At 38.2% G+C, this 25,815-nt stretch overlaps 1 protein-coding gene across 3 annotated transcripts in view; it reads left to right on the top strand.

Annotated features, from left to right (window-relative positions):
* Window positions 1-25,815, top strand: part of Nt5c (5' nucleotidase C) — a 141,751-nt gene that overhangs the window by 57,557 nt on the left and 58,379 nt on the right. For all 3 annotated transcript variants that reach the window (XM_070085804.1, XM_070085803.1, XM_070085805.1), the window contains 2 exons: window positions 12,159-12,287; window positions 16,726-16,883. In XM_070085804.1, coding sequence (XP_069941905.1) covers window positions 12,159-12,287; window positions 16,726-16,883 — 287 coding nt within the window. The remainder of the gene's footprint in view (window positions 1-12,158; window positions 12,288-16,725; window positions 16,884-25,815) is intronic.

The raw sequence follows: 25,815 nt of genomic DNA, 5'->3' as shown, positions 1-25,815 counted from the left end.
GCCGCCGCATGCGCTCGGGTAGTGTACCCTATGCTGTACCCAGGGGACGGAGTACATCCCGGAGTACATCCCGTGGCCCTACACCCGTTTTAGGTAGTGATAGTGAGGATGATGTAGCTACACTTGGCATGGATGGGCCACAGACATCAGTGGATGGTGTTAGTGGGGCTGGTGGTGGTAGTGGCACCGCCATGCGTGACTCGCTGTGCCACGCGGGAACCCACGCTGCTGACTCGTCAGTTCAAGGACAAAGTGGAGCGTCACCCACTAGCCCGCCACAACCACCCGTACAACCAGCCTATGATGTCCAGTATCCACCAGCAAACCGTATCTGGGATTGGCAGCAAAATCCCAATTTTGTTCCCAGCCCTCACCACTTTGATGACTCGCAAAGTGGAATTCTACCTACCTTTCCCCTTGGAACCACGGCCAATGAACTGGAATTCTTTGAATTATTCTTTGACCAGCCATTGATGGAAATTATTGTCAGGGAAAGTAATAAGTATTTTCAGTACACCATGGCAAATATGATCTTATCACCACAGTCAAGACTACACAGGTGGAAAGAGACGACTGTTGCAGAAATGTATTTGCTTTTTGCAACAATAATGCTTATGCCTCACGTCTATAAGCATAATATAAAAGCATACTGGTCCACAGATCGGCTAATTTGTACCCCATCCTTCAGTGAAATAATACCAGTGAACAGGTTTATCTTACTGTTACGTATGTTGCACTTCTCTGACAAAACCAGGCCTGACAGAAGTGACAGGTTATACAAGATTAGAAATGTTTTCATGTATCTCAAACAAAAGTTCAGGATATACTTTTATCCATTCAAGAATCTTGTAATTGACGAGTCTTTGATTTTGTTCAAAGGTAGACTGTCATTCAAGCAGTATATACCGAGCAAGAGGAACCGCTTTGGTATAAAATTGTTTGTACTCTGTGATTGTGACAGTGGCCTGGTGTTGGATATTGTTGTATACACGGGTAGTAAAACATTGAAAGATACCAAGATGTTATTGGGTATATCAGGTGACGTAGTGAGAAACATGATGGCACCTTATCTTGGTAAGGGCCATACATTATATACCGATAACTGGTACACAAGCCCATTACTCAGTGATTTCATGCGAGTGAACAAGACAGATGTGTGTGGCACAGTGCGTTCTAATCGTAAACATATGCCCAGGCTCAACGCAGGTGTTCGTGGTGATGACGTGCAGGTGTTTACTGCCAATGACATCATGGCATTACGGTGGCATGACAAACGAGATGTCACATTGTTGACAACCATTCACCGTAATGAAATGCAAGACAGTGGCAAAGTTGATCAAGTGACTAATGAACGTATTCGAAAACCAGTGACAGTGATTGATTATACACAAAACATGCGCTTGGTTGACAAGTGTGACATGCAGATTGGTTTTGTTGACTGTGTTCGTAAGAGTTACAAGTGGTACATGAAACTTTTCTTCCATCTCATGGACATTTCAATGCTGAATGCATATAATATGTACCAAATAAAGACTGGTAACAGACCACCGTATGGTGAATTTTGTTTGTCTGTTGTCGGACAACTCATAATGAAGTACCAGGTAACAACACCTGCAATACAACATGGTCCTCGAATTCATCACAATATACCCAAGCGTTTGAGAAGAGAAGGTGATCATTTCATAATACAGCTTCCTTCAACTCAAAAGAAATTTGCTCAGAAGAGATGCATTGTCTGTGCACAAACAAAACGACGGCAACAAAGACGCAAAGACACTCTGTTTATGTGTGAGGAATGTAAGGTGCCTCTGTGCATGGTGCCTTGTTTCAAGGAGTTCCACAAGCTCCAGCAGTTCTAAAACCATGTCCAGTGATTGTAAATATGTAAATATATGATAGAACATTAGTATTATACAATATTTGTGCATGTTTATTGTAATAATCAACAGTGGTAAACAATAATATGATAATAACTTTAGTGCAGTTATTGTGTTCAATACAGTGAGTATATATATATCAATTATATACAGTATTGGTCTCTCAGGCCCCAAATGTTAGTAGGAATAGAAAAAATTGGAAAAGAAAAGAAAAAACAACTAAAACAACAAAATAATATAATACGCGTATGTGGAATTCGTCGATGTTGCCGCCACCACATCATTTTCTACAAACTTCTTGGCACTGTATCTCGGTAAGTACTGATCAGATTCTAATTTTTTTTGTTTTATTACCTTCACAAAAATATGCTCTTTAATTCTGTAAGAAAAAATAATTTTTTTTTTTTTCAAAATTTCTTGGACACTGGTGCGTGACTTCAGATTTTGGCCTTGGACCCTGAAAGGGTTAAGCGGTATGCGAGGCAAAATTTTTGCGATTAAAGCAAGCGGTATGCGGATTAATCGTTATGTGATGCCAACGGTATGCGGGGGTCCACTGTAATAATACGTAATAATAATACAAATAACATTGTAATAATAATAATATAGTAATATGTATAATAATAATAGTATTGTATAATAATACGTAATACCCCAAACGAAATGTCACTGACTTTTTTGGGTTATCCTAGGTTCTCTACACATATGCTGCTATATATGATAATTATGTAAATGTATTTGTGTACAGTACCTGAATAAACTTACTTTCTATAATAATGTGTACGTACTACATATAATAAGTTTGAGCATGCCACCATGAGATGGCAGTGCATATCATAACAAAGCTTAGCAGTTCAAGGAGCTTTCCTCGCTGGTGAAGGAATTCTCGTGTTTTCCTTACGTTTCATGCAGTTATTTCACAAAATTTCTTGTTTCTAACCATGGGTTCCAAGAAAGCAAGTCCACAGCAGAGTGCTGAGAAGAACAAGAGGATGATCACCATGGATTTAAAGCAGGAAATCTTTGATAAACATGGACAGTTTTTTATTGAAATGCCCTGCAGATGAAAGTGTGACTTAACTTAAAGCAGTTAAGTGACTGAGTGCATCATTAAGAGTATTACCCAGAGAAAGTTTCAAGTGGTCATGTGTTGGAGCTATATAATGACGCTTGCCACAATAAAATGTCACATTAGTTACACATTGTGTCCTTTTATTTTACATATTGTCTGTAATTCTACTAACATACACAGTAGACAGTCATTTAGGACGAGTTTATTTGGCATGATTTGGGTATAGCATGATTGAAGAATTGTGGCACAATTTTATGTAACACATCTTATGATGAAATTAACACGGTTCAGTTTGCGGGAAGGCAAAAAAACTTCCCTTTTCCTCAAGCGGCCGCCTTGTTGTGGTTCAGCGGGGAAGACCTCCCACCGTCTCCAGAGTCCCCCAATACCACCCCACCATCCTAGCATTCATACTTCATACGTGTCCAGTCCACCTTCTCTGCTACACGCTTGTGATTGTGAATTGTGTTTTGATCTTTTAATTGCTATATCTTGTATCTGCCAACCAATCATGACACCCAGTAGGCATACCAGTGTTGCTCAAAGTGGCAAGAAAAGGTGTAAGCATTTAATTAAATCTTAGAATTAACGAAGGAAACAAAGATATTAGACAAAACGTCCTGTTGCTATAATGAAGTGTTACTTTGTACACATAAAAAGAGGTAAACATAAGTTTGTGTGACTTGACTGACTTACTGAATGACTTGACTGACTTGCTGAATGACTTGACTGACTTACTAAATGACTTGACTGACTTACTAAATGACTTGACTGACTTACTAAATGACTTGACTGACTTACTGAATGGCTTGACTGACTGAATGACTTCAAGTTAGACACTCCAGTACAACCATCAACTTCAGTACCAGAACCTCTGCCATCTACCTCAGCCCAGTAGGGCCACAGCATAACTCTCCACTCTCTTCACAATCATCCATAAACACCCACAATTTAAGGTAAGAAATATTGTTATTTCTGTTACATTTGTAGTCTTAAGCATTAAAAACAACATAATACATCATAACAATGAACTACAATTACATATTCACTTTTATTTTTGTAAGATGTGGAGGCCTAAAAAAAAGTTTTGGCTTTTTTTTTGGGGCTGTCCAGAACGTAACCCTATTTTTCCGATAAGTTCTTCAGTTTATCTAACACGGTTTTTACCTAACATGGTATTTTCAGGAACGTAACTACTGTGTTAAATGACGATCTACTGTACACAATCTGTCAGACACTGCAACATAATGGACATTTCATGCAGACGTTATTTGGACACCCTTCTTCGTGCTCGCAGCTTTCACAACGGACACAACTTCCTACAAGATTGCCTGGCCGAGAAGGTGGTCCTTAAGTCTACTCCTACGCAACTCTCCAATTCCAAACACCCTTTCTCTCCAGCTACCCAAGCTTACTTAACTGAATGTGCCGAAGAACTTTCTAACATCGCTAAGGAAACCTTTGAAACTGCAAGGAATATGAGGGCCAATCTTCAAATTGACCACGACACTGCTCAGCATATGAATGTGCCAAAGAACTTTCTAACATTGCTAAGGAAACCTTTGAAACTGTAAGGAATATGAGGGCCAATCTTCAGATTGACCACCACACTTCTGAGCATATTCTCAGCATGGTCACCGCAGCCAACCTCCAACAGAAGATCAAACTCAATCGCAGAATTCAGTACCTCTGCACTAACAGTCGATAGAAGGAAATGGGACGAGAATCCCTGATAAACAACCTATCATCATGCACCTTAAATGACTACGAGAAACAAGCACCGAGTCTGGGACTCAAATTTACCACTAACATACGCAAACCTAAATATCAACTGGACCTAGTTACCAGAAACCACAGACACAGTGACAGTAACTTCCAGAAGGGTTATATACAGGGCATTCTCACTGCAGCTTTATGTGAACCTTCTACTAATCTTCCTAGACAAGCCACAATAAAATGTCACATTGATTGCACATTGTGTCCTTCTACTTTACTTACGAAATAATGTAATTTTTATATCTTCCATTTCAGATATAAATATGATGTACAACATTTAGGATTAATATAACAATATCAAACTAATAAGATTGTCCTGTTTCTTAGAGTATGTATGATATCTTAATGTATGCCTTTACACTTTTTCATGACCTTGCAACCCAATGGCCCTCTCCACCTCTGTGATCTTCTCATCCTGTAGGCGGTAAGATGAATGCACAACTTTGTATTGAATTGTAGTTTTTTTTTTTTTTTTTTTTTTTTTTTAAACTTACATGCAGTAGATCTCAACAACTCTTCCACTTGTTGAATTGTACTTACACTTCTTTTCTCTTCACATTGATCTCAGATATTGCATCTCCATGGCCTACATCCTCTTAGCTGCAACATTCAAAAGACCATTTCTTATACAAAAGTGTTAGCACTGCCATGTATTAATATATATTAATACATTCTACTTTTTGCATCCACTAGCAAACTTTTCTTTAAACAGAATTAACAACATTCCTACCTCTTTCCCTCATCCATTCTGTGATTTATCTTTCATGAACTTATGTGCTGATGCTTAAATATTTAAATACATTAACTTCCTTCTGAAATCATTCACTTCCTCCATACTTCTTTCATCAATGCGAGATTCAATCTTTCATTGCTTACATGACTTTTTACTCGTATTACCTTTCTCTTTTCTGCGTTTATTAACCTTTTCGCCGTCTGTCATGTAGGACTACGTCATTGAGGCCAAGGTCTCTGACATATTTCTGCGTCACGAGCTTGGCTCACTCAGATAAGCTGTGAGCAGTAAATTTTGGCCCAGATATGAGAGAATGGGTCTGTGCGGTGAATGTGCACCATATTAAAAAATCTTGCCCCATGTGGTGCATGATGAGAAAAATAAAACTACTGTGTGTATAGTTTAAAATAGTGACTGCAGTGTTTTCTTGGATGTTTTTTGTTATTTTACTGGCTGTTTTTAGTAATGTTTGATAGAATGAAAATCATATTACTGAAGTAGAGATGATTTTGATTGGTTTCAGGTTTGGGAAGTAGCTTGAAATATTCAATTTTTTCTCCTATTCCAGAGGATGGGAAAGGACCCCCTGTAACCCACAGTCTGTTTTATGAGTTTTTAATACATCTGATTCTATTATTGGGATGCTGTAAGCTATGAATAATCTTTCCTAGTTATGTTTTATTATCTGAGAAATAGAGTAAATCTATTTTTGTGCAAATAAAAATTCAAAATGGAAAGCAAGTGTGATACAGGAGAGGCCTGGGGACATGACTAATGAACAGAGGAAATGTTTTAGTGCCAAGAATGTCTGCATTGTTTATTTTGGACCTTATTTTTAAACTGATATTATTGAATTTTGGGTGAAATTGGCCAAATTATCAAATTCTGATCACTTTAGAGGGTAGTTGAATGGGCAACTTCTTGTCCTCAATTGATAGAATGGAAGGCATTTTAGCAAAGGGGCTAAGAATTTGGTTCACTGGCATAATGGAATTGGCTTAAAATAGGACTCAGAGTTGGGTGAAATTGCCAGCGTGTAAATTGCTCTGAGACCATTATGCACCTTCATAATTTTTTAAGTTTATCATCAGATATCATATTTATGGTGTCATTACCTTCAGAAAGATTCTATCATTTCAGAAGAAAAAAAAAAATTTTGGACATTAATATCAAGGGTCTGGACAGTGAAAGGGTTAAGGAACAGTTTTAAAGATGAAACTAACAGGTAAACTATGTGGTTAACAAGTAGCTCATGTAGGTGCTTTAAACATAAGTGGTAACCCAGTTAAAATATATAAATATATATATATATATATATATATATATATATATATATATATATATATATATATATATATATATATACATATATATATATATATACATATATATACATATATATATATTTATATATTATTGGTTGTAGGTTGGTAGACAGCAACCGCCCAGGGAGGTACTACCGTCCTGCCAAGTGAGTGTAAAACGAAAGCCTGTAATTGTTTTACATGATGGTAGGATTGCTGGTGTCCTTTTTTCTGTCTCATGAACATGCAAGATTTCAGGTACGTCTTGCTACTTCTACTTACACTTAGGTCACACTACACATACATGTACAAGCACATATATACGCACCCCTCTGGGTTTTCTTCTATTTTCTTTCTAGTTCTTATTCTTGTTTATTTCCTCTTATCTCCATGGGGAAGTGGAACAGAATTCTTCCTCCGTAAGCCATGCGTGTTGTAAGAGGCGACTAAAATGCCGGGAGCAAGGGGCTAGTAGCCTCTTCTCCTGTATATATTACTAAATGTAAAAGGAGAAACTTTTGTTTTTCCTTTCGGGCCACCCCGCCTCGGTGGGATACGGCCGGTGTGTTGAAAGAAATATATATATATATATATATATATATATATATATATATATATATATATATATATATATATATATATATATATATATATATATATATATATATATATATATATATATATATATACATATATATATATATATATATACATATATATATATATACATATATATACAGTAGGGCCCCACTTATACAGCAGGTTAGGTTCCAGGCTACTGCTGGAAAGCAGAACACCATTTTTTCCACTCATAAATGCATATAAGTGCCAGACAAGTTTACACTAACTGAAGTTAGTAATAGAACTAGGCATTAAAAAACACAATAAGAATTAAAATACATGTACATGCATAGTACATTCATTATTTACCTTGAAATATTTGTAGTCTTATTAATGTAGGGTGAGAGGTGAGTAGTACTTATTTGTAGGAAGTCAGGTGTAGGTAGTCCTGGCTCCCTGTCCCAAACTTAATATACAATATTTAAACCAAAACTTGCTATATGGTGAGCTCTCTTTCAAATATGGCGCACCCTACCCGGTTTGTTTACATTCTCCGGGAGCACACCTCTCTATTATGTCTGGAAATTTTCCAGAATTTGAAGTGTTTTAAAGTTATTATTATTTTATATATATGTACTGTGATAATTATATTTATGTGTACCTGTACCTAAATATACTCACACTGTGCTGGCATGCAGGTACACAGTAAAATCACTAAGAGTCTCTCTCTACTCTTGAAACCATATAATCTCTTGGGTGCATTAAATGTTGTATATTACATTAATATAGACATTTCCATTACTCCATCTATGATTTTTTTTTTTCAAAATTATATAATAGACATGTTACCTAACATATAAACATGGTACATACGCCCACAGTATAAAAACTGACATAAATGAGATTTGTTTACCAAGCAGTCAGAAGAATTATGTTTTCTCTAGTCAAACACCAGTTTCTTAACTGTAGAAGTTTATTCCTTTCGTACACCTTCACTCTACAGCTATTCATGACCCTTGTGGGTTTAGCGCTTCTTTTTTATTATTATAATAATAACTTGTAATAATAATAATTTGTAATAATAACTTGTAATAATAATAATAATTACTTGTAATAATAAGATTAATAATAATTTGTCAGAGCATCAGTCCTTCCAAAAATTACACGAGAATGGAAGTGTTGGTCTTTATTTATTCTACTGTACCACTGTGGAGACAACTTGTACACAATGTAAAGTGTTCGCATGAATGTGTATCAACCATAACCAGACGGTTTGTTTACATAAGTACTCTGCTACTCTGTCATCTTACTCGTTCTCGTTCTCTCTCTCTCTCTCTCTCTCTCTCTCTCTCTCTCTCTCTCTGTGTGTGTGTGTGTGTGTGTTTTTTTTTTTTTTATCTCGCTTACTCACCTCTCACCCTACATTAACCCTTAAACTGTCCACACGTAGATCTATGTTCACGTGCAGCAGGCTCCAAACGTAGATCAACATTTTATTTTTCATTCCTTCAAATTCGGCGCGATAGGTCTGATTCGCCTGGACATGAAAGAATGGGTCTATGCACTCAGTGTGCGCACTATGAAAAAATCGGGGATCACTTAGTACCTTGTGGGAGCACCAGTTCAATTGAGCGCCAGCTAGAGCAGATAGCGTGGCAAACACCAGTGATTCACTGATGTCATGTCATGTCATTAACACTCACATTTTAAGAGGAAAGTAAAAATAGGTTAGATAAATGCATGAGTGGGTGTGAGTTGGACCTGACTAGCTTGTGCTACTGGGTCAGATGTCATGCTCCTTCTTTCAGTGGATGTGACCTAACTAGGTGGGTCATTGATCTAAGCAAGGGGGGTGACATGGATCTGCTTTGCATGGGCCAGTAGGCCTTATGCAGTGTTCCTTCTTTCTTATGTTCTTATGTATTCGGCTGGCTGGCTGGCTTTGGCTGTCTGTCTTTTTTTTTTTTTTTCCCCAACAAGTCGGCCGTCTCCCACCGAGGCAGGGTGACCCAAAAAGAAAGAAAATCCCCAAAAAGAAAATACTTTCGTCGTCATTAAACACTTTCACCTCACTCACACATAATCACTGTTTTTGCAGAGGTGCTCAGAACACAACAGTTTAGAAGCATATACAGTGGACCCTCACCTAACGATATTAATTGGTACCCAAGAACGAATATCGTTAGGCGAGTTTTTTAGCGTTAGCCGAGGCAAAATGTTAGCACTAAAATGTATTGTTAGGCGAATTGAACGTTATGCGATGCGTTCATTAGGCGAGGGTCCACTGCACGTATAAAGATACACAACATATCCCTCCAAACTGCTAATATCCCGAGCCCCTCCTTTAGAGTGCAGGCATTGTACTTCTCATTTCCAGGACTCAAGTCTGGCTATATAAAAATAGCTGGTTTCCCTGAATCCCTTCACTAAATATTACCCTGCTCACACTCCAACAGATTGTCAGGTCCCAAATACCATTCGTCTCCATTCACTCCTATCGAACACGCTCATGCACGCCTGCTGGAAGTCCAAGCCCCTCGCCCACAAAACCTCCCTTACCCCTTCCTTCCAACCTTTTTGAGGACGACCCCTACCCTGCCTTCCTTCTCCTACAGATTTAAATGCTCTCCATGTCATTCTACTTTGATCCATTCTCTCTAAATGACCAAACCACCTCAACAACCCCTCTTCAGCCCTCTGACTAATACTTTTATTAACTCCACACCTTCTCCTAATTTCCACACTCCGAATTTTCTGCATAATATTTACACCACACATTGCCCTTAGACAGGACATCTCCACTGCCTCCAACCGCCTCCTCGCTGCTGCATTCACAACCCAAGCTTCACACCCATATAAGAGTGTTGGTACTACTATACTTTCATACATTCCCGTCTTTGCCTCCATAGATAACGTTTTTTGTCTCCACAACGCACCACTCACCTTTTTTCTCTCATCAATTCTATGATTAACCTCATCCTTCATAAATCCATCTGCCGACACATCAACTCCCAAGTATCTGAAAACATTCACTTCTTCCATACTCCTCCTCCCCAATTTGATATCCAATTTTTCTTTATCTAAATCATTTGATACCCTCATCACCTTACTCTTTTCTATGTTCACTTTCAACTTTCTACCTTTACACACACTCCCAAACTCATCCACTAACCTTTGCAATTTTTCTTTAGAATCTCCCATAAGCACAGTATCATCAGCAAAAAGTAACTGTGTCAATTCCCATTTTGTATTTGATTCCCCATAATTTAATCCCACCCCTCTCCCGAACACCCTAGCATTTACTTCTTTTACAACCCCATCTATAAATATATTAAGCAACCATGGTGACATTACACATCCCTATCTAAGACTTCTGCAAGCAGCAGGACTGGATGTTGCCGTCAGGTGAGCATCCAGAGACAATTTCGTGCTCTTATATCTCAGTAAGTACTGGTCTTAAATTTTTTTTTTTTGGTCTTATACCACACAGAAAATTGCCCTCTTTAATTTAAAAAAAAAAAATGTGTTTTTCAAAATATTTGGAGCGCCACGCAGGCGAACATAGATCTACGTTTGGACAGTTTAAGGGTTAAAACTACAAATATTTTAAGGTAAGTAATGAGTGAACTGTATATTCATTTTATTGCTCTGGGATCTTAAATGTTATAGAATATTATGTGTGGGTGGGGTGGCCTGGTATGGTAGCCCAGCTGGCTGCCATACATACCACACTTGATTTCTTACAATAAATACTTCTTGTCTCACCATAGATTAAGACTACAAATATTTTAAGGTAAGTGATGAGTGTACTACAGTATATGTGTATTTTACTTTTTTATTGTTTTTTAATGCCTAGTTCTATTGCTAACTTAGTATATGTTAGTGTAAATTTGTTATCTAGTATTTATATGCATTTATAAGTGGAAAAAAGGGGTGTTCCACTTTACGGTGATTTCCGCTTTACATCAGTAGCCTGGAACCTAACCTGCTGTATAAGTGGGGCCCTACTGTATTATAATTTTGTTTTGCTTGAAAATAATGATGGTTGATTGTGGAAAGCCATACTCATGCACCAGGGCACTAATTTTAACTCTTAACATGTGTTTTCATGATTTCTTGCTTGATCTTCAGAGAAACTGGCAATTTATTGTGCACTTTGGGGAGCATGATGACCTGGTAACACAAAAAAAATGGCCTATTCAAATCACAAATGCAGTTATGAAAAGTAAGTAATTGAGAGTTGGTGGAGACAACACACGCAGTAGCTCCAGACTGAAGAGGAAACGATAAACTGTAGCTCAAATGCTTGTTATTGTCTGAGATGCTACCACTGAGATATTCACTCTCATCACTGATTAGCTGCTAAGTCAATCCCATACATCCCCACTGATGCTCTTATTGGCTCAGAAGCTGCCAAAGAGGCAAGCTACCACATTACTGGTTGGCTGAGGCATACCCTCTCACACCAATTATTGTATGCATATCTTAAAAACCTTTCATTGCTGCTCAAAATTAAATTGTTTTATGTGGGTAAATTGTAACTCAAAATTATCATGAGTCAAGACCACTGTAACTTAAGGAACCACTCTACAGTAAGTGATAATGTTAATTAATATAAAGTAATGTTGTACATTGAGAGCATTGTTAGTAACCACTTAGTGTTATGGGTGTCCAAGACGTAGAAATAATTTGTAAGTATTTTTGAAAGTGGACTAAAACTTGATTTTGTCAGACGGTATCTCTAATTTTAGGAAATTGTCCAAGATTAATGCACTGGGTATCATGATAGTGTTTAATTAATACTTATTAATTTTTTTTTCTTTAATATTTTGCAGCAAAACAAAATGGCACACCTAGCAGATCTCTTCTCGTTACCGGAAATGTGTCTCCTAAGTCAGGTAGCACAGTACTTCCTTGACAACAACATTCCCTACCATTCTGTCCCACTCTTCAATGATGTTAAGGTAAGTGGTCCCTTGATTGATATTCAAAGTAGTGAAGATTTGAAATAGGTTTAAATTGTTACATAAACCTATAACCAATGAGCTTATTGGTGATACTACATAGTTATGCCTAATCTTCAAGAGCAGTGTGAACCCTGTACTATTTTTGTAGTAATATGTTTGTAGTTAGACGTTCTAGCATATGTTTAACTACAAACATTTTTTTTTTTTTTTTTTTTTTTAAATGTTTGTAGTTAAACATATGTTAGAACGTCTTGTAGGTTCTACCCCTTGAATACTTGTCTTTATGCTTAACATTTTTTTGGGACAAAAAGGTGAACATGTATGTTTTGCAAGTATGTTGCCTGAATTTTCCTTTTTTTAATATTCCTAATTTCCACAAACATCACGTAAAAAGTGCAGGTATCAGTGTCTTTTGTCTGTCTCATAAATATGCAAGATTACAGGTATGTCTTGCTACTTCTACTTACACTTAGGTCACACTACACATACATGTACACATTTATTTATACACACTCATCTGAGTTTTCTTTGATTTTATCTTAATAGTTCTTGGTCTTGTTACTTTTCCTTTTATATCCATGGGGAAGTGGAATAAGAATCTTTCCTCCGTAAGCCATGCATGTTGTAAAAGTCAACTAAAATGCCGGGAACAATGGGCTAGTAAACCCTTTTCCTGAAAAGATTACTTAAAAGAATAAGAAGAAGAAAATTGTCAAAGTGGGAAGTCTGAATGTGTGTGGATGTTGTGCAAATGATAAGAAAGAGATGATTGTGAATGTTATGAATGAGAAGAAGCTGAATGTCCTGGCTTTAAGTGAAACAAAGCTGAAGGAGGTGGGAGAGTTTCAATGGAGAGGAATAAATGGGATTAGGTCAGGGGTTTCAAATAGAGTTAGAGCTAAAGAAGGAGTAGCAATAATGTTGAAGGATAAGCTATGGCAGGAAAAGAGGGACTACAAATGCATAAATTCAAGGATTATGTGGAGTAAAATAAAGATTGGATGTGAAAAGTGGGTTATAGTAAGCGTGTATGCACCTGGAGAAGAGAGAAGTGTAGAGGAGAGAGAGAGATTCTGGGAAATGTTGAGTGAATGCGTGGGGAGTTTTGAATCAAGTGTGAGAGTAATGGTGGTTGGGGATTTCAATGCTAAAGTGGGTAAAAATGTTATGGAGGGAGTAGTAGGTAAATTTGGGGTGCCAGGGGTAAATGTAAATGGGGAGCCTTTAATTGACCTATGTGTAGAAAGAGATTTGGTAATAAGTAATACATATTTTATGAAAAAGAGGATAAATAAATATACAAGGTATGATGTAGCACGTAATGAAAGTAGTTTATTAGATTATGTATTGGTGGATAAGAGGTTGATGGGTAGGCTCCAGGATGTACATGTTTATAGAGGGGCAACTGATATATCGGATCATTATTTAGTTGTAGCTACAGTTAGAGTAAGAGGTAGATGGGAAAAGAGGAAGGTGGCAACAACAAGTAAGAGGGAGGTGAAAGTGTATAAACTAAAGGAGGAGGAAGTTCGGGTGAGATATAAGCGACTATTGGCAGAAAGGTGGGCTAGTGCAAAGATGAGTAGTGGGGGGGTTGAAGAGGGTTGGAATAGTTTTAAAAATGCAGTATTAGAATGTGGGGCAGAAGTTTGTGGTTATAGGAGGGTGGGGGCAGGAGGAAAGAGGAGTGATTGGTGAAATGATGAAGTAAAGGGTGTGATAAAAGAGAAAAAGGTAGCTTATGAGAGGTTTTTACAAAGCAGAAGTGTTATAAGAAGAGCAGAGTATATGGAGAGTTAAAGAAAGGTAAAGAGAGTGGTGAGAGAGTGCAAAAGGAGAGCAGATGATAGAGTGGGAGAGGCACTGTCAAGAAATTTTAATGAAAATAAGAAAAAAATTTGGAGTGAGTTAAATAAGTTAAGAAAGCCTAGGGAAAGTATGGACTTGTCAGTTAAAAACAGAGTAGGGGAGTTAGTAGATGGGGAGATGGAGGTATTAGGTAGATGGCGAGAATATTTTGAGGAACTTTTAAATGTTAAGGAAGAAAGAGAGGCAGTAATTTCATGCACTGGTCAGGGAGGTATACCATCTTTTAGGAGTGAAGAAGAGCAGAATGTAAGTGTGGGGGGAGGTACATGAGGCATTACGTAGAATGAAAGGGGGTAAAGCAGCTGGAACTGATGGGATCATGACAGAAATGTTATAAGCAGGGGGGAATATAGTGTTGGAGTGGTTGGTACTTTTGTTTAATAAATGTATGAAAGAGGGGAAGGTACCTAGGGATTTGCGGAGAGCATGTATAGTCCCTTTATATAAAGGGAAAGGGGACAAAAGAGACTGTAAAAATTATAGAGGAATAAGTTTACTGAGTATACCAGGAAAAGTGTACGGTAGGGTTATAATTGAAAGAATTAGAGGTAAGACAGAATGTAGGATTGCGGATGAGCAAGGAGGTTTCAGAGTGGGTAGGGGATGTGTAGATCAAGTGTTTACATTGAAGCATATATGTGAACAGTATTTAAATAAAGGTAGGGAAGTTTTTATTGCATTTATGGATTTAGAAAAGGCATATGATAGAGTGGATAGAGGAGCAATGTGGCAGATGTTGCAAGTATATGGAATAGGTGGTAAGTTACCAAATGCTGTAAAGAGTTTTTATGAGGATAGTGAGGCTCAGGTTAGGGTGTGTAGAAGAGAGGGAGACTACTTCCCGGTAAAAGTAGGTCTTAGACAGGGATGTGTAATGTCACCATGGTTGTTTAATATATTTATAGATGGGGTTGTAAAGGAAGTAAATGCTAGGGTGCTCGGGAGAGGGGTGGGATTAAATTTTGGGGAATCAAATTCAAAATGGGAATTGACAGTTACTTTTTGCTGATGATACTGTGCTTATGGGAGATTTTAAAGAAAAATTGCAAAGGTTAGTGGATGAGTTTGGGAATGTGTGTAGAGGTAGAAAGTTGAAAGTGAACATAGAAAAGAGTAAGGTGATGAGGGTATCAAATGATTTAGATGAAGAAAAATTGGATATCAAATTGGGGAGGAGTAGTATGGAAGAAGTGAATGTTTTCAGATACTTGGGAGTTGACGTGTCGGTGGATGGATTTATGAAGGATGAGGTTAATCATAGAATTGATGACTGAAAAAAGGCGAGTGGTGCGTTGAGGTATATGTGGAGTCAAAAAACGTTATCTATGGAGGCAAAGAAGGGAATATATGAAAGTATAGTAGTACCAACACTCTTATATGGGTGTGAAGCTTGGGTGGTAAATGCAGCAGCGAGGAGACTGTTGGAGGCAATGGAGATGTCCTGTTTAAGGGCAATGTGTGGTGTAAATATTATGCAGAAAATTCGGAGTGTGGAAATTAGGAGAAGGTGTGAAGTTAATAAAAGTATTAGTCAGAGGGCAGAAGAGGGGTTCTTGAGGTGGTTTGGTCATTTAGAGAGAATGGATCAAAGTAGAATGACATGGAAAGCATATAAATCTATAGGGGAAGGAAGGCGGGGTAGGGGTCGTCCTCGAAAGGGTTGGAGAGAGGGGGTAAAGGAGGTTTTGTGGGTAAGGGGCTTGGACTTCCAGGAAGCGTGCGTGAGCGTGTTAGATAGGAGTGAATGGAGACGAATGGTACTTGGGACCTGACGATCTGTTGGAGTGTGAGCAGGGTAATATTTAGTGAAGGGATTCAGGGAAACCGGTTATTTTCATATAGTCGGACTTGAGTCCTGGAAATGGGAAGTACAATGCCTGCACTTTAAAGGAGGGGTTTGGGATATTGGCAGTTTGGAGGGATATGTTGTGTATCTTTATATGTGTATGCTTCTAAACTGTTGTATTCTGAGCACCTCTGCAAAAACAGTGATAATGTGCGAGTGTGGTGAAAGTGTTGAATGATGATGAAAGTATTTTCTTTTTGGGGATTTTCTTTCTTTTTTGGGTCACCCTGCCTCGGTGGGAGACGGCTGACTTGTTGAAAAAAAAAAAAATCAGTGTCGAAATGCCACAGGAAATGTACATGATAATGCAGAGTTCAAAACAATGCTATATCAGTTTCTTCATGCTATGAACCATTGCATATGAATGTTCCTGTAGGGTATTGATGGATACATTGTTCTTGGATGCTCATGTATAGCAAAGATTATTACTCGGCTAAAACCATATGGCCAATGATCACTTAGCAGTACCAAACAGTTTCATTCAGTCTGAATATATTCTGGTTGTCTGGTGAACAATTTTCTTGACATTGTAGCTACTTTGACCAGGTGTATGGATATCTCCATGCTCACTGCATCATTTATTTAACAAATTGTTTGTTAACATTATTTTTTTAAAGTGATTGGGGTTAAGTTACAATGCCATTATTCTCAATTAAAATCATAATTTACCCATTTTCAAAATATTCTTATCTTACTAATTCAGTATTCTTTAATTTACAGGCAGCCATTGCCAGCATTCACCCTGAGATGCATCGTGTTGTTGGTCGCAACATCAGCGAGTATTTGATCAAAGACCCAAGTCTCGTTGACTTTTTTGATAGGTTAAAGAAACATAACAAAGAAATTTTCATCATAACCAACAGTCCATTTTATTTTGTGTAAGTATGAGATTATTTTCAGGATATACATATTTCTCTTTTTTTCCTTCATGTGGGTTCTGCATGTAGATATTATATACCTTTGTGTGTATTGGTATATCACTGTATTTATCCTTTTTTTTTTATTGCTGAAAAATTAAATGAACTAAACCATGTAAATAATGTTCTTGCTAATTATGTACAATGTACAGTGTTAAACTAGGTTTTTGGTTAGTGTCAAATAACTCTTGTAATATACGTATTTGTTATTTATGGTTGAATATTTTTTCTTTAACTTTTTAATTGTCAAATCGTTGATCTACATTTTACTGCTGGTGCTCATGATGTCGATCAACGCACTGTTTTTCTTGCCTTCAAATTTGGTGCCAGAGGCCTGATAGGCCTAGACAGTATAGAATGGGTCTTAACATTCAGTATGTGCAGTATTAAATTTGGGACCCCCAGTATGTGCAGTATTAACAAAATCTGGGACCCCTTAGCACCTTGTGGGAGCACCAGTTCAATCGAGTGCCAGCTAGAGCAAACAATATGGCAAACCCCAGGGATTTACTAATGCCAAGTTGTCTTAACACACTCCTTTTCAAGGAAAGTGATGTTGACCCTGATTTTAGTGGCTTTGACATAGTTGTGGCCAAAAGTGGTCAAGGAATTATAAGAAACTTAGATAATAACCCATGTGCAACATTTGTGCCTCAGTCCTCTCAATATTAATGCAACTGGTAGTGTCATCCTGCCAGAATGTCCTATCAAATATGCCCTAAGTAGAGAGAGATGATTCTGCTACATCTGTAATACATGTTCAGCTGGCTGGCTGGCTAGCTAGTTAACTCTTGTCTATATCTCTGTCTCAGAGAGAGTCACTCATGAACCAGAATCAAGGACTAAGTAAGTTCATTTAGGCACAGGTACACACGTACAGGTGTCATACATAGTGTAAATTACCTAGGATAACCCAAAAAAAGCCAGACAGGTACTGTGTTGTGCTTGTAGATATGAGGCATAAGCGTGACTGTGGCAAGTAAGACATTTCGGCCGTAGTTGTATCTTTCCACTTGTTCAGACGTGACAATTCTGCAATGTGTAATACCTGTTGGTTCATGAGCTTCTCTCTCTGAGAGAGAGATAAGCAGAGAGACAAATAGACAGACAGAGACAGACATGCTTGTGTGTGGAACAGTGAGAAAAAATAAAAAACGTATGCCAAGGTTCACTGGGAGCAGTGCATCATCAGCAATATTGAGTGACTGTACCGTCAAAAGTGTCAAGTGACACTCTTGTCTGACACCATGCTTCAAGGCGTTTCATATATTCTAGCACTTCTGAAAACATTATTGGAACCTATAAATATTTTGTATATATTTCTAAACAATAGAATGTGACTTATTACTATTTCTGTATCTGTTATTAGTGTCAGAACAAAGATTGGCTATAAAAATCACAAGAACTATATAAATTGCAACTTATTCTTCTTTCAACAAACCGGCCATATGCCACCAAGGCAGGGTGACCCAAAAAGAAAAAAAGTTTCTCTTTTTAACTTTAGTAATGTATACAGGAGGAGGAGTTACTAGCCCCTTGCTCCTGGCATTTTAGTAGCCTCTTATGACATGCATGGCTTATAGAGGAAGAATTTTGTTTCACTTCCCCCTGGAGATAGGAAGAAATAAACAAGGACAAGAGCTAGTAAGAAAATAGAAGAAAACCCAGAGGGGTATGTATATATATATTTGTACATGCATGTGTAGTGTGCCTTAAGTAGAAGTAGCAAGACGTACCTGAAATCTTACATGCTTATGAGACAGAAAAAGACACCAGCAATCCTACCATCATGTAAAACAATTACAGGCTTTCATTTTACACTCACTTGGCAGGACGGTAGTACATCCCTGGGTGGTTGCTGTGTACCAACCTACTACCTAGATAAACTGCAATTATCAGAACATAAAAATTACGTAAATTAAAAAATGAGAAAATGGGTATATGTATTGCTAACATTTCTGCAGGCAGCAGGACTCCATGTTGCCACCACATGAGCATCTAGTGTCAACTTTGCCACCTTATACTAGTTCTCAGTAAGGGCTGGCTGGGTTTTTTGCTTGCTCTTGTGCTTGCTAGCTGGCTGGCTTTTTTGCTTGCTCTTGCTGGCTGGCTGGCTTTTTTGCTTGCTCTTGTTGACTGGCTTTTTTGCTTGCTCTTGCCGGCTGGTTTTTGCTGTCTGTCTCAAGAAAGCAACTGCCTCACTCCCACCTGGCTTTTTCTTGAGGTCTACAGCTATGGCAAGATCTGATAACACTTCCCTCTTCAGGATCTTGTCTGTGTAAAGAGAAGTCTTTTTGGGTGGTATGGTGCCAGGTTGGAGTCAGGCAGCTTCTTTCTTGAGGTTTTAAATTGCTATCCTCCTCACCTTCAGGCCTGCAGCTACGCGTATCACAGACATGCCTTGTTCTAATAGGGTGAGTGCACGGATCTTCTCTGCAATTGAAAGTTTAGTTTGACCCATTCTGACTGCTAGGAGTGGAGATACAGCCTATCATCACTTAATGACGGAGTTCCATTCCTAAGACCACATCAGTTAATGAATTCGTCGTTAAGTGAGGAGCATACTATAATGGTAGTGGGTTTGTGTCAACCATCTTTGGTTATGTTTTAATGTTACCTTTTCACCATTTATAACATTTCTGGTACATTTTTAAATGTTTATACAGTAGTGTACTGTATATTGTAATAAACAGAATAGAGGAAATAGGCTGTAATATACATTATTTAGGTATGCATACTGTTCAGAGAGCCCGTCGTAAGTCTGAGTCATTGGTAAATGAGTACATCACTAAGTGAGGAGAGGCTGTATAGCGTGGCAAAGTTCATGGTCCAGTGAAAAAAAGGGGCACTGAGGAAGGCCTCCTTCCTCACCAAGCTCTGGCAGAGCACTGAAGCTTAGCATGATGGGAAACCACGGAGCAAGACGGGCTCCAGTACACTACGTCATCACACTTTTCCTATGGTGGAAACACGAATGAAATGTATGCACCAAAATTTTGTGTATAGATGTATTTTTGTTGGACATGTAAAGATTTTTTTGTGGCCACTGTATTTCTAGACAATAATATGTGACTAAGGCAGGTGCAAATGTTCACCTGTCAGTGTGTGACTATTTGAGTACTATTTCAGTACCTGATATTAGTGTCAGAACAAACATTGGCTATGAAATCACAAGAACTACTACAAATTGGAATTATCAGAACACAAACGAGAAAAAAGGTATATTGGCAACACTCCTGCATGCGGCAGGACTCCGTGTTGCCGTCAGGTGAGCATCCAGTGCCAACTTCATCTTGATAAGTACTGACCCTAATATATTTTTTTTTTGCCTTATTGCACACAGAAAATTGCCCTCTTTAACCCCTTAACTATTCAAACGTAGATCTGTGTTCTTACTGCTAGCGCTCCAAACGTAGAGCAGCGTTTTATTTTTCCTGCCTCCAAATTTGGGACAATTGACCTGAAATGCCTAGTCAGTATAGAATGGGTCTTAACACTTGGTGTGCACAGTATTAAAAAAATCTGGGACCACTTAGTGCCTTGTGGGAGCACCAGTTTCATTGAGCACCAGCTAGAGCAAAGAGTGTGGCAAACACCAGGGATTCACCGATGTCATGTATTAACTCTCCCCTTTTAAGAGGAAAGTGATGTTGGCTCCGAGTTTAGTGGCTTTGAGATGGATGCGACCACAATTGGTCGAGGAAATATCAAAAACCTCGATAATAATCAATGTGCAACATCCTGTCAATTTTGATATCACTGGTAATGTCATCCTGCCAGAATGTCCTATAACCTATACCTTGAGTAAAGGGAAACAATTCTGGTATGTGTGTAATACGTCTTTGACAGGCCGGGTGGCTAGCTGGCAGGCCGGGTGGCTGGCTGGCAGACCGGGTGGCTGGCTGACAGGCCTGGTGGCTGATTGACTTTGGTTGTCTCTATCTCTGTCTGTATACATATATCTCTGCCTGTCTCTGTATCTCTGTCTATCTGTCTCTATTTCTATCTCTCAAATACACATAAATAGTTATTATACAGAGTGTAAATTACCTAGGATAACCCAAAAAATCCAAACAAAGTGCTATACTGTGCTTGTAGATCTAATGCATAATAAGCACGACTGGCAAGTAATACGCATTTTCACTTGGTCAGGAATCAGACGTGACAACTCTGCATCCTCTGCATTGTGTGTAATACCTGTTGGTGCTGAGACAGAAAGAGAGACAATCAGACAAAGAGACAGGAAGACAAACATACAGGCAGACAGAAAGACAGATAATCTGGAGTTTATCTGGAGAGAGTTCCGGGGGTCAACGCCCCCGCGGCCCGGTCTGTGACCAGGCCTCCTTAGGTCAGTGTCCCAGGATGCGACCCACACCAGTCGACTAACACCCAGGTACCCATTTTACTGATGGGGAACATAGACAACAGGTGGAAAGAAACACGTCCAATGTTTCTACTCTGGCTGGGAATCGAACCCAGGCCCTCACCGTGTGAAGCGAGAGCGTTAACCACCAGGCCACCAGAGCCAGGTTGGTAAATGAATTTGGACAGGTACTTAAAAAAAAAGAAACTTAAATGTAAACATAGGAAAGATCAAAGTTATGAGACTATCTAAAAATATAAGCAATGAGAAACTGAATATTAGATTGGAGGGAGTATGGAGGAAGTCAACGTGTTCAGATATTTGGGAGCAGACTTGATGGCAGATGGTTCTATGACAGATGGTAAAACCTAGAACTGATGAAAGGGAACAGGTGGTGGTCGACCAAGGCATCTGTGGAGACAAAGAAATTATCCATGGAGGCAATAAGAGGAATGCACAAGAGAATAGTTGTATCAGCATTGATGTATGGACAAGGAACATGGGTTTTGAATGTTACAGTGAGGAAGAGCCAAGAGGCAGTAGATATATATTTGAAGGAAATGTGGAGTGTGAATATCATGCAAAGCATTTTGAGTTTCGATATTAGATGAAGTGTGGTTTATATGAAATGATGTGCTGTTGGGGTGGGACGAAGGTAACATTTATGAAGTGATTCAGGGAAGCTTTAGTTCTGAAGGTGGGAGGTATACTGCCTGCACTCTGAGGAGGGATGGGGATGTTGATGTTTGGAGGGTCATCTGAACTGTGATGTTAGAGACATTCTAGGAAAACAGTGATTGAATGAGTGACAGTGAAAGTGTTTTCTTCTTTGGCAAGTCACTACCTCTATGAGAGATGGTCAAGTGTTGAAAAAATTGAGTAAAAAGGCATAACAGGAAAACAGTATTCATAATATGGTGAGGAAAAGGTAACAAAAAAGTAGTGCACTTCATGCCACCAGATATACCAGCAGAAACAATCTGAGCACTTGTGTACTTTCTGCAGGGTAAAAATATAAGCGAAACTGGCCGTTTCCCACCAAGGCAGGGTATATTAAAAAAAAAAAAAAAAAAAAAAAAAAAAAAAAAAAAAAAAAAAAAAAAACTTTCATCGTCATTCACTCCATCATTGTCTTACCAGAAGCACACCTACACTAAGGTTTAAAAACTGCAACATATCAACACCCCTCCATCAGAGTGCAGGCACTGTACATACCACCTCCAGGAATTAAGTCCAGCTCCCTAAATCCCTTCATTAATGTTACTTTCCTCACACTCCAACAGCATGTCAAGTCATAAAAACCATTTGTCTTCACTCGCTCCTATCCAACATGTTTAAGCACGCTTGCTGGAAGTCCAAGCCTCTCGCACACAAAGCCTCCTATACTCCCTCCCTCCAACCTTTCCTAGATCGACCCCTACCCTGTGTTCCTTGCACTACAGATTTATATGCTAAGTCAGTCTATTTCATTCCATTCTCTCTAAATGTCCGAACCACTTCAACAACCCTTCATCAGCCCTCTGAGTAATACTTTTAGTAACCCCACACCTCCTAATTTCCAAACTACGGATTCTCTGCACAATATTCACACTACACATTGCTCTCAGACACATCTCCAATGCCTCCAGCCTTCTCCTTGTTGCAACATTCACCACCCATGCTTCACTCCCATATAAGAGCATTGGTATAACTACATTTTCATATATTCCTCTCTTTGCTTCCATGGACAACGTTCTTTGTCTCCACAGACTCCTCAGTGCACAACTCACCTTTTTTCTCCCATCACCAATTCTATGATTCACCTAGTCTTTCATAGACCCATATGCTGACAAGTCCACTTCCTCAAATCCCTGAATACATTTGTAATAAATAACAAATGTAATAAATAACAAAATGTAATAAATATTACATTTTTACAGGAATTAATTAATTCATTGAATCCAAAGTCATAGTAACCTTTCACTGGAATACTTTATAAAAAACAAAATCGCAGAGAGATACAATACAGTACTTTATTTGGACATGATACATAGTTGTACAAAGAACAATAGTAGTTGGGTGTACATGCCAAAAGCCCCTTGTATGCAGAGCATTATGGGCAAGCTTAAAATTAACTTAAAATTAACCCTTTGACTGTTGCAAGCCCCTTTCTGAAACTCATTCTATGTTGCAAAAGTTTTGGAAAAATAAAATTATTTTTTCTTATGATAGAGAATATTTTCCCGATGGTAATGACACCAAAAGTACGAAATTTGGTTGAAAACTCGGGGAATTACACTCCCGTGAATTTAGCGGTCTCAGCGACATATACGCATCGGCAATTTCGCCGACTTTGAGCCCTGTTTTTGGCCATTTCCGTTGTTCCAGTTGACCAAACTCATAGCTATTTCTTTAGAACTCCATTTTTTCTATCAGTCGAGTATAAGAAACCGCCCATTTACTGATTTGAACTACCCAATAAAGTGGTCAGAAATTGACAATTTGGCCAATTTCACGCAAATTAAAAAAGATAGCAATTTCAAAATAGGGTCCAGAATAAACAATGTAGACATTCTTGGCACTAAAATAACATATCCTCTGTTCATTAGTCACTTCTCTAGGCCCCTCTTATATTACTATTGCTTTCTATTTTGATTTTTTTATTCATACAAAAAAATACAAAATTTACTGTTATGCAGACTAATGCATTATTGTAAAAATGGTATAAATAATATCAGTGCAATAGTGAAAGAATATTAGACTCCCCAGTTGGTGTGTATTGGATGTGTGGTGTAATTTACTTACTCCTGAACATTAGTAAAAATCAAACATTTCCGCTACTTTGAGCTCAAATTCAAGGTCGTTTTCATCATGAAAGTAGTGAAAATCATCTCTATTTCTGTAATATGTTTTCCATTTTATCACCCGAGACCATGAAAACGAGAATACAACGATAAATACTATATGAAAATACACCTCAAAGTCGGCGTTTTAATCCAAAAAAAATGGTCGGTTTTTTTTTTCTCATTATGCACTGTGTGCTGCAGGATTTTTTTTATGTGGTGCACACTGACCACACAGACCCATTCTCTCACATGTGGGACTACCAGCTTTCTCCTGCTTGATTTGAAGCTGCTAGAATTTACGCGTATAAATACGTTAGAAACAGTGGTGCGTAAGACGTATATATACGACGTAAACAGTCAAAGGGTTAACTAAGCAATGATAGTAAAAATTACTGTTAGCAATTTATAATATGAAATACAGTTGAGTATTTGAAACAATGAAGTTTGAACATTTCAATTTTGAAACATTATAGACGTGAATTTGTTGCATTACAATGTATAACATAACAAGATGATCAATTTGCTATTAGTTGTCTTGAAGTTTTAAGATTTAAGTAAATGGGAGATTTATTGGTAAAGGTAAATATCGAGTATTGATTATTTAGTCCAGAGCAAGCAAGTTGTGAAGGCTTACTCAGCCCTGTAACAACTTCAGAAAGTATTACCAAGGCTGGCTCCTCCTCAGGAAAACTAATGAATAGAAAAAGAAATAATAACAGACAAACATAAACACTTTATTATATAGAAAATATAAAATATAAAACACTTAAATATGAAATATTAATCCTACATTAAAGAAAATGAAAAATGAAAAATATAAGTAACTGAATTCAACGCTAATATAAAACTTGGGTGTCTGGTGTTGGTGACACTGCTTGTTGAAATCGTAGCCGTTGCCGATGATGGGGGGGGGTCGCAGGTGTTGGTTACAACCCACTGGCTAGTTTTTCACAGTATAGCCTTGAGTATTCTATCCCGATGACAGGAAAGCAGGTTCTTTACCGCTGCAATGATGAGGGGTTACATCCTGCAATTTCATACAAGTGCACAGGTAATTAAATCCAAAAAGGGGAAGTCTCAGGACGTTAGTCCATCTCCATCAGTTCTACTCGTTGATTGGCAGGTGACCCTCTCTGTCATCCAAGCTGGAAAGATAGACAGGTTACCCACTGCTTAAGAAATCACTCTCCATGATAAGTACAATACCTAAAAGATGTGGTGATTATTACAACAGTCAACTTAGAGCAAAACTGAAAGGACTAAGTTTATTATTGGTCAAAAGTGAAGCTTTCAACCAATAAATCCACTAGAATACAAGGCAGGCATGTACTTACAGTAGTGCTGGGAGCTGTGAGTCTAGTGATTACTGTTTGGACCGGAGCCCCACACGTCACCTTTCGGGGGGGGGGGGAGAAGGAGGGGAAGGGATAGCGGGAGCTAGACTGACCCTACCTTAACAAGCAGCTGGCAATCAAACTATCACTTTCAGGGTGGGGGAAAAAAGGCGGGAATAGCGGGAGCTTGACTTACCCTACCTTAACAAGTAGCCGGCAATGAAACTATTGTTACTATATACTCCCTCGCTACTCCTATCTATTGAACTTTTCCCTCACATAAGTGGTTTTTTAGAAGAATCTTAAATTGACTTTCAAACCAGGTTACTTTAGTATTTTCTGGTAATGAATTCCAAATTTTGGGGCCC

The sequence above is a fragment of the Cherax quadricarinatus genome, chromosome 17, assembly GCF_038502225.1.
Source record: "Cherax quadricarinatus isolate ZL_2023a chromosome 17, ASM3850222v1, whole genome shotgun sequence".
NCBI classification, from domain to species: Eukaryota; Metazoa; Arthropoda; class Malacostraca; order Decapoda; family Parastacidae; genus Cherax; species Cherax quadricarinatus.
The sequence above is the reverse complement of the archived record's forward strand: the minus strand, read 5'-3'. Positions and strand labels throughout refer to the sequence as shown.